The 10,486-nt window shown below is 43.7% G+C and overlaps 1 protein-coding gene across 3 annotated transcripts in view; it reads left to right on the top strand.

The window, feature by feature from the left end:
• Positions 1-2,961: 2,961 nt before the first annotated feature.
• The window catches only part of ZFAND5 (zinc finger AN1-type containing 5), a 13,452-nt gene continuing 5,927 nt past the window's right edge, over positions 2,962-10,486 (top strand). Inside the window, exons 1-4 of one of the 3 annotated variants that reach the window (XM_032798161.2) lie at positions 2,962-3,511; positions 7,434-7,591; positions 7,996-8,104; positions 8,746-8,846. In XM_032798161.2, the coding sequence (XP_032654052.1) occupies positions 7,441-7,591; positions 7,996-8,104; positions 8,746-8,846 (361 nt within the window). In that variant the 5' untranslated portion in view covers positions 2,962-3,511; positions 7,434-7,440. Of the gene's footprint in view, positions 3,512-4,077; positions 4,145-5,144; positions 5,291-7,433; positions 7,592-7,995; positions 8,105-8,745; positions 8,847-10,486 lie in introns of those variants that run through there. The other 2 variants (XM_032798160.2, XM_032798159.2) reach the window with 2 other exon arrangements.

Below are 10,486 nucleotides of genomic sequence, written 5' to 3'. Positions count from 1 at the left end.
TTCGACAAAGTGGGTATTTACCCATGAAAGCTCATGCTCCAAAAAGTCTGTTAGTCTATAAGGTGCCCAGGATTCTTTGCTGCTTTTACAGATCCAGACTACCCCTCTGATACTTGACATTTTGTTTTGTTTTACTTGTAACCATAATTTTGTCTTCTATTCTTATGGCCACTTAAGTGTCTGTTCTCTATTAATAAACTCACCTTGTTTTACTACAAAACCATCTCAGTGCTGTGTATTAAACTAAAGGGTGGATCCTCAGTTAAACTAACAGGCCGAAGACTTCATAACTTCTATGAGTATCCAGTGAGAGAGACTGGACATTGCAGGGGAGATGGTTTGGGGGAGACTCAGGATTGGCAGGGTTGTTGGTGTCACCCTGCAAGGAGAAACCAGGCTGGTGAAAGCCAGGGTGAGGCCACTGTGCTGTGAGTAGGCTGCTGGTATCAGGACTCTTGAGCCAAAACTGCACAATACAGGCACCCAGGGCTACAGAGTTGATAGTGACAGAGCCCCTTACTGGTCTGGGTGAACCTCCAAAGCATCACAGTGAAAGTCTTCTGTTTTACATGGTTCTGTCTGGGCAATTCATTTTTGTTACAATTTTTTTAATTGCTGTTGAGCACCTATATGTGCTTTATAAGTTGACATAAATATTTGAAAGAATAGTATAAGAATTAATGTTTTCATTAAACTAAATACAGAAAATATCAATTTCCCTGTGAGCTCTCTTGCATGTTTAATTTTATAATGTTTCTTAGACTAATTCTAGAGAAAATGGCAAAAAAATATTGTTTGATTATAAATGTAATGGGAATAAGATTATGTTTTATCATGACATATTTTACTTTATTTTTTTCTACTAGGCCTTTATGACAAAGTATTTTAAGAATCACTTATTGTAAGTATCATAAAAATGCAATTTATTATTAAGAAAGACAAACAACCTTTCTAGCAGTTTATTACTTCACATTAAATATTTATTAGGAAAAAAATTAGAAGTAGTAAGCACATTTCATTTCAATAATAATGAATAAAAGTATAACTGAAGTTAATTTTTACAAGATAGAACTAGGAATGCTTCTTAAAATTGACATTTGAAGCCTGGACCTTGAGCATTGCAGCACAGATTGTTACTACTTGAACTACAGGACTAATAACATTAGTAGTCAGCAGGAGAAGGCTGTTTTGGGGGTGGAGAGGGGTTTGTGGAATGGCCTGCAGCTAGATCTGGGAAATGGTTGCAAGAAGCTAACCCTGATGTGATTTGCTCCCTCTTCCCTTCCCCATACACCCTGCCTGGGAATTTGGGAAAGCTGCCACCCTGAAGACTGGAGGGAGAGGTAAACTGGACCCTGATGCCATTGCTAGGAGTGCTACAGCTGCTTTGGTAGCTCCCTGTGATCCAAAGCAACATCTGCTTCTGCTGATTTGGTGGTAGCATGAGCCGTCAGCCCAGTCTAGAAACAGTCAGTGATTTCATCAGCGCAGCGGTGCTGGAACAATTTTCATTGTGGGGGTGCTGAGAGTCATTGAACCAAACTGTAAACCCTGTATATAATGGAAACCATTTCAAGACTAGTTGTGGTTTGAGCACTGGCCCGTTAAACCCAGGGTTGTGAGTTCAATCCTTGAGGGGGCAATTTGGGGATTGGTCCTGCTTTGAGCAGGGGGTTGGAGTAGATGATCTCCTGAGGTCCCTTCCAACCCTAATAATCTATGATCCTATAGTTCCAGCACCTATGTATCAGGCTACTAAAAATCCCCTGAGGAACACAAAAGAGGAAAGGGAAATTGTGACTTAAATTTTATTAAGATGATGTTTAAAAAAAAAGTGAACAGTACAGAATTTAAGCATATAAATTTCTGGTTATCAGGGAATAACATACAGATTATGGGAGTATGAAGTTCAGTTTAAGATCGGCTGTCGTAGGGAATACAAAAGGTGCAATATCCCCGATAAGGGGTAAAAGGTTGATGGGTCAAAGTACAGACATTGAGATATGAGGGTATGATGTTCATATAATGGCTATGTTTGGGTGTGGGGTATAATGAGTGGATATGATTATGGATTGACCCTCATTTGGTGAGATTTAACGTTCAGGGAGTTTATGGTTCCAGTTCATATGATCCAATGGAGAAAGTCTCTTGGTCCCTTTCTTGTAGTCGAAGAACAATGTCACACTATACTTCACAGCCACATCTGTATGGAATTATTGCATAGGACAAAGAAAAGGCACATTTAAAGGGAACTCACCCTGCCCTATGGCAAAAGTTGGCTGCAAACAGAGATCTGAGAGCTAGCACTAGGCAAAAACAGGCAAAGCAATTCCTTAACTGCCCAAACAGCTCAAGGAGACCCTGATTTAGTATTGCCACCAAAACATTATTAATCTAAGGTGGACTTTTTAACAAGTGTATCAGTATGCGTTGCATTGGGTTTTTTCCTGTGGTTTGTGGAAATAATGCAATAGGTATTTTTAGGGGATAGGTGTGAGGGGTAAGGAGCTGGCCACCAAAAATATTGCTGCTCAGGCCTCCCCCCGTGGGCTAGCTCTGACTCTGGTGAGAGTTGTTCAAAGGAAGGCCACAACAATCCTTCGCAGGTGAAAATGTGAGGCCACCTAAGCTGAGGAGTCTCGCTGCCATGGCACTCAGATCCACGCTACACAGACAGAGAAGGGGACTGGACAATGCAAGCATGCCTGGCCAAATCCAGTTTAGCTCTAGCTGCCTCCTTCCCGTCATCCCATACCCACTCTTCACCCCATGCACTGAGCACACTCCACCCTTCCCCCCATGGTTGCATCTGCCTCATGCAATGTGCACACACCCCACCCCTCTCCCTTGCCTCCGTCCCATGCATTGTGCAAACCCTGCCCCCTTCCCTTTGCATACTCCGCACCCATCGCTGCCCTGCCCTTTGCACTGTACGTACCCCGCCCCGTAGCTTCCCCATGCACCGTGGAAACCCCTCCTCGCACCGCTGATCCCGCCTCTCCCCCGCAGGGAAGTGACAACTCTGCCCACGGCCCCCAGCATCCTCTCCCTACGGCTTCGGTGACATCACGATAGGCCCCGCCCCTTCCTGCCTCTCCTTCTCTGCCCGCCACAGCCCGCGCGTCAGAGTGATTTCAGAGAGCGCGCGCGGCGGCCGCGGCAGCAACGTCGTCGAAGGTTCAGCCTTCTCCCTCCACGGACCAGCGCGCGGCGGCGGTACCGACCGACACCAGCGCCGGTGCTTCCATCCGGCCCCGGAGCCTCGCGGCGCAGCAGCGCGAGCGGAGCAGCAGGATCCGCCTTCCCCTTCCCCCTCCCCGTGCGGCGCGTCTCTTTCCGCGCTGCTGCAGAAACAAAGGAGAGGAGCGGCGGCGGCGCGAGCTCCTCACCGGGCCGGGACTCGCCCCGCTCCTGCCGGGACAGCCAACCCACCCCTCCCCCGCCGCCTTTGTCTGGCCGCAGCAGAACCGACCACTCGCCCGGAGCCCTCAGCAGCAGCCCCTTCGAGCAGGTCAGTGGCGCCCCGCGGCCTTTGTGTCCCCGCCGGCCGCCCTTCGTGGGGGGGGGAGAGCGCTCGGCCCTTGTATGAGCCAGGCACCCCCACCTGTTCCGGGGAGACGGGCCTACAGCTCCGTAGAGCCCCCGAGCGAAGGGCCCGGCCGGGGGGAGGAGGCAGCGAGTGGGGCCCTCAACAGCCGGGTCCCCGCCGCCGGCCCTGGGGGAGTCCCCGGGGTTCGCGGGCCGCGGCTGCTGGGGAGAACAAAGAGCCGGAAGGGGCTGGGAGGCCGGCGGCGCCGAGCGAGCGGCTGGGCGGCGTGACTCAGGGATTTTGAGAGGGGCTCGAGCAGCGCTTCCCCCGCCTGCCTGGCCCCTGGCGAGTGTCTCCTGGCGCGGGAGGCTGGCGGCGCCCGCCCCTTTCGTTTATTTTTCTGGCTTGACTTAATTTTGCCTTTGTCCATTTCGATCTCTATTCTCCGCATGTCTAGGGAGCGTCTCAGCTCCCCTTTCTAAAGCGCAAAATGGGTCAGCCGGTTTCTGGGGTCTGTCATCTGGAGGAGGATATCAGGGTAAATAAAGATTTAGGTCAGCCAGCCTATTCTGCCCCATCATTGACGCAACTCCCACGGATTTAGTATTGATTTAGGTATAGCTTTGATTTTTCTGTTCTGTCCCCTCACTAAGTCAGTTTTAAAAATGTGAATTTAGCTGGTGTGGATATCGCAGTTTGCTTGTGTCTTGGTCTATAAGGCACTTTTGCATGGAGAACTAAAGTTCATTGCTGCTGTTCTGTGGTATTTTGTTCTGCCCACTCCAGATTCATTGTTAATTATATTATTCAAGTGCCCTTGAGTTTAGCTGTAATTCATAATAAAAATACCTCCTATATAGTCTTTAGCTGCTTACAAATAGTATTTTCCTGCCCTTGTTTAACTTGTGTATCTAGTAGCTATCCAGATCACTGTAATAGAATCACTAGCTGAGCTAATGCAAGTTGCAAAACATAGTTCCTTCTGTAAAAGGAAATAACGGGGAGAACAAGAACCTTAACCTTTTAATCAGTATTTTCCTTCCATCTAAAAAGGAACAACTGTGACATGCAGGCAAATGCTTGTGTTGAAACCACCCACCCAGAAATGCTGAGTACATATGTGTTAGCAGAGGCAGTGCAACAGCAGTCATCTTTTGGGCCTCAGATCATACTCAGCTGTTTTGTCTTTATGCTGTATGTTAAAAATGGTAATGGCTGTTTGAGATGACTAGCCCATGATGCTGCATTTTCTAAGTAGAATTTAAGAATGTCTCCCTCTCTCTTCAGGGAGGAAGCTGTAATCATCTTGTTAATTGGATTTTATATTTCTCCATTACAGTGGATGTATGCTTTGCTGCTTCAGTTCTGTGGGTTGTGTAGGAGTTGGCAACCTTTTGAGATATAAATAGAAACTGATTTCAGAGGCCTCTGTTGAGGAGGTTGTGTGTCTGAGAGTCTTGCTCAGCCTGTCACATTGCAGCCTTGTGACAGGCGGAAGCTAATACATTCACCCATGTGATCTTAGCTTCTGAGAAATAGTAAGAAAAGCAGGCATACATGTGATACTATTATAAGCTGGTTTTCTAAGGGAAAGACAGAACTGAATGTGTGACATTAAGTGGATGACTGCTAAATTATGAAGACCCATCCTAGTTGGCAGCTGCTGATGTGTGACAAGCAAAACACTTCTGTTCTAAAGAGCTTGAAACAGGTTTATGAAACCCATAGTCATTTGAGCTTCCCCATTACGTTAATCCAAAGGTACAAAGAGCATAATTTAGTTTCTGGTTGATAAATACTTATTAATGGATGATGAAGGTATATTTGTCTTTGTGCTGGTGTGTGCTTTTTAAAGGACATGGTTAATCAGGTGATACTTGGACCTAGTGCAAGAAAAATGAAATGGCATAGTTTCTTTAACAATCACTGGAAAATAACAACTTGTCCTTTTTTAATTAGGGGCATATATTTCTAGAAGGGAAAGAATGTGCTGACAGGAGCCATGAAAGTGCTTGTATTTACATTATATCCAAAACAACAATTAAAACCTAAAAATAGATTTAAATAGCATGCGGTAATGTTTACAGCATATTCATTTTTAAGAGGAGCAGGTTGGAGTAATGGGAGACTCATTCATGGATGCTGACGTGTTTAAAATTATTAAAAGGGACATCACTCACATCAAATTAGCACTTCTGTTCTCTGAATATCTAAATTGTAAAGCCTAAAATTATTATAGATTAGAAGAAAATATTTTCTATATTTTTAGTTCATCTGGCAGCTCTTTGTATAGTCCACTGTTTGTGCTGCATAGCTGATTAGTTCCATCTGCATGGGTTCTTAAAATAAATAAAAGAAGTTTTTGTAGAACCACAATTTGGTAGGAAAAGCCTAGGGCAAGTGTCAAAAAGGCAGGTCTTGTATTCAAGGTCTTGAACTAGAGATCTATCAAGTGATGTTACAAACTGAGTGACCTTGTGCAAGTCACCTAATTTATTTGCTTCGATTCCAGATCTATAAAAGGCACGTGTAATTTTTCCATTTTGCCCCTTAGTATGCCTTATCTAGTTTATAAATTTTCTGGACCAGGGATTGTTTCTGTGTATTTACAGTACTTGCTACAGTGGGCCCTAAATCTCCCTTGGAGCCACACAGTCATATGATACTATAGTAGTTGAAACTACGCTGGGGCCTTTCTACAGAAAGGCTTATCACCCTTCGGAGATGCAGACCTTTAATTTACAGAGTGTATGCTTTGGTCCACAGCAAGCACTTTCATATCAACATATGTCTATTGGGTTGCTGTGAACCTTAAACTTGTCTTTTCAAATGTCTGTAATTCACTTTGGATGTTACTGGAGAGGAAGACACTAATATTGAGAGGCTGTTTTGTCAAAATATCTAGCTCTTTTCAAGCTTTTAAAGTTCAGTGTACCCCCAAAGGTGTATTGTTTTAAAACACAATTTTTCTAGTGGCCCAGTCTAATAATTTAATTTGCCCTGGATTTGTAGCAGATCGCTTGATTATACTGTGCTCCTCTTAGCTCTTGGGAGCCAAGGATTCATTGCTATATCAAGTTTTCTACTAAACTTGCATTGCAGTGATAAATCACTAGTGAAGGTGAGGTATTTATTTTGTTAATTTTTGCTATTCATGTTATGCAGAGGTGAGGGCTTTTATTATCCAATGCCAGACATGGGTACCTTGCTATAAATTCTTGAGCCAGAGTATTTTGCTGAACTTACAGACATGAGTAGGCTGTGTAAATGGGTGTCTTTTAGCAACCAAAGGTGTTTCTTGCAAGATTTCTGTTCAAGTTACAAATGCAACTTTTAAAGCACTGAAAAATAAATTCATAGTGTTTCAGAAATGCCCACTGATCCTATATAGGGATGATTCTGCACACATGTTGCTGCCGATTAACATACAGTGTCAGCTTTCGTACACAAGAAGACTACTTACTCTGTTTTGGAAATTACTTCTATAGTTAGAAGTGCATATTGAAATTGACCCACATATCATATAAGTAGTAAAGGCAGTTTATTTCCTGTTTAGTGTGTGGATAAATAGATTATATTAATTTCCAGAATTGATTAGTGTACACAGATTTGGTGTGGCTTATTCAGTGGATCTGACTTCAGTAATAGAAATTAGCCAGAATGAGTGACAGGTGACACATAGGAAATATTGAAATAGTTTTCTGCTAAGATTTTTATAAAGGTATAAAAGTATCAATACTTTCCATTACTGCAACTTTACATAACGCAAATGTAGCCTTTGTTAAGAATGTTGACATCATTTATTTGTAGAAAAAGTAAAGATACTAATGACTGTCTCATACAAACTGTGATCGATTTTGGTGACATGCCAACTTTTAATGCAGTTTTCTGGTTTTATTTACAGCACAGAGATGGCTCAGGAGACAAACCAGACCCCAGGGCCCATGCTGTGTAGTACCGGATGTGGATTTTATGGGAATCCTAGGACAAATGGAATGTGCTCAGTCTGCTACAAAGAACATCTTCAGCGACAGCAGAATAGTGGCAGAATCAGTCCAATGGGTAAACTTTTTTATTGGGAGAGATCATGTCTGAGAAGATGGCAGGAATTGTAGGACAAATGTTGGAGACAGGAACATCTGCAATGGCTATACTGAAAACAAGCAAGGATTTGGGGTGGGGGTTATCAACGAATAAAACTATTATTTTCATTTGTACGTTCTGGACAACACACTGTACATGCTGCACCACCCTAAGTCTCTGCTGAGCACTTGATCCATATATTTAGATGATCACTTTAGTTGTATACCATTGGCATGCAGTTTTAAAGACACAAAGCAATCTAATCAAATTTCAAGTAAATAGATGAGAACAGCTAAACTAATATTATACATAAGCGTGCTTGAGTAGTTGATGATGATTTATATTCTACACATTTACTGAACATTCAAATTTATGTTGCATAGGAACAGTCAGTGGTTCGAACAGTCCTACCTCAGACTCTGCATCAGTTCAGAGAGTAGAAGCTAGCTTAAACTGTGAAGGTGCTGCGGGCAGCGCATCTGACAAATTAAGGTAAGTTGTAGATTACTGTTTTGAGGCTAAACTGAGTTAAATCCATAAAACAGTTAGAGGGTTTATACTTAAAATAATCATGGCCTAGACGAACCAATATCGCCTTATTGTAGTTAGTTTTTTTGGAGGAATAAATAGCTGACAGACTGTGCCTGGTGGAGAGCTATAATTGACCAATGCTTTGTGAACTTGACCGAAGATGTAGTGGTAGCATTTGACAATTCTGATATAAGTGGTACACAATGTTTGGCACTGGAGTGTGGGATATTACAAGAACACTTTCTTGACTCTTAGCTGAACAGCAGTTTGCTACGTAGTTCCTTCAGTCTTCTCGATCAGTATTTCTCAACCTTTTTGATACCAGGGACCGGCTTGCTGCCTTCCTAAACTGTGTCAGGGAGATCTCAGGGACTGATGCTGGTTCATGGACCAGCTGTTGAGAAATATTGTTGTAGAGTGAGTGAAGTAATTATTAAAAGAAGCCTGTTTCATTACTTTCTTTAATATGGTAGAAGCTACCTCTGTAATAGCAAACCAAATAGTTTAATCTGCTGAGAATATTTAAGTAGAGTTTGGACATCACATGCATTTAGTGTAAACTCAAAACTAACATGAATTGCTTTTCTCATTGAATGTAACAGAAATGTGCCTGTTGCTGCCTTGCCCGTAACACAGCAAATGACAGAAATGAGCATTTCAAGAGAGGAAAAAGTAACACCGAAAACAGAGACAACAGAGCCAGGTGTGCCGTCAAATTAACTTTGAATACAACTAGCAGCTTTTAACAGAAGTTGACCGTTCATATTACCGTCTCTTCCCTCACCATTGTAACACTGTCATAGGAAAAATATTAAAAATTGAAGGTGGTGGTTCTGAATATTGGAGTATACATTTGTAGTGCAGAGAAAAATAGCTGGGGCTAAATTTGACAGTTGGACGTGCACACAATTCCCGTGGAAGAATTTGACAAAAGAGCAAGTTTGGTTCTTAAACTTGCAGTTTAAATTTTGAAACCCTTAGAATTGTACACTATGCTTTTAGAATTGTAAGGGAAAAGAACAGAGCTAAAATTACAAGACTAAAATGATAGAAACGTCTGAATCTAGGAGTAGCTTTCTCAAATTTCTGCTGGCTTGTGGACATAAATATGGCTTCTTGTATTCAGCAGTATTAAATAAGGAAATGCAGCTTTCATGAAGGATAAATAATTACTTGAACTTACTAGCTAAACATTTTTTTAAGAGTATATTTCCTTTATAACTCTGTCGCAGGGCTGTGCTCGTAGTTTAATGCATGTGACAGACAAGTCTGTTGAAGGACAGACTGATCAAGCACCTGTGGGTATAATTGATCCATTGTTCTTGAACTGGAGTGAACTTAACAGTTGGGCCATATTATGTTCATAATCCAAGCGGATACTTTAGAAGCTGTACTTTTATGTTGGGAAGGTTGCAGATACCTTACAATAGTATTATTTAAATTAAAGAAAAGTTAGAGCAGGGGTCGGCAACCTTTCAGAAGTGGTGTGCCGAGTCTTCATTTAGTCACTTTAATTTAAGGTTTTGTGCACCAGTAATACATTTAAATGTTCTTTAGAAGGTCTCTCTGTAAGTCTATATATTATATAACTAAACTAATGTTTGTATTGTAAAATAAACAAGGTTTTCAAAATGTTTAAGAAGCTTCATTTAAAATGTTGATCTTACGCTATCAGCCTGCTGCTGGTCTGGGGTTCTGGTCACCTAGGCCAGCAGCGGGCGGAGTGGGGCCTCCGACAGGGAACCCGGCTGGCAAGGGTCTGGCAGCCAGAACCCCAGACTGGCAGCAGGCTGTGCGGGGCCAGTGGCCGGGTCCCCAGACCAGCAGTGGGCTAAGCGGCTCAGCCCACTGACGCTCAGAGGTTCCATCTGCTGGCTCCTGCCAGCCAGGATCCCGGCTGCCGGACCCACTCAACTCACTGTCAGTCTGGGGTCCTGACTCCCGCGTACAGTGGGTACCTACCTTTTCCCTAGTTCTGGTCCATTCTCTTCCTTTCTCTGCACTGAGCTGAGGGTGGGAGTGCACTGAGCACAAGGCCAGGAGCTAGAATGAGGGGGTGGGCTCAGGGTTGGGGCAGGAGGTTTGGGTGTGGGGCACCTACCTGGGCAGCTCCCATTTGGTGCCAGGGGTGCAGGTGGGAATGTGGGATTGGAGTGCAGGAGCTCCTGTTTGGTGCTCAGGGTGGGAGTGGGGATGTGGGGAGGTACAAGAGTCAGGGCTGGGCTTGGGGGGTGGAATCAAGCAGAAGGCTGAATGTTTGTGAGGGGGAGCTCAGGGTAGGGCCCTGGGGGAAGTGCGGGGCTCAGGGCAGAGGGGTGGGGGTGGGGGGCTGGGATGAAGGTG

This window comes from Chelonoidis abingdonii, chromosome 6 (assembly GCF_003597395.2).
Source record: "Chelonoidis abingdonii isolate Lonesome George chromosome 6, CheloAbing_2.0, whole genome shotgun sequence".
Lineage (NCBI taxonomy): Eukaryota > Metazoa > Chordata > Testudines > Testudinidae > Chelonoidis > Chelonoidis abingdonii.
The sequence above is the reverse complement of the archived record's forward strand: the minus strand, read 5'-3'. Positions and strand labels throughout refer to the sequence as shown.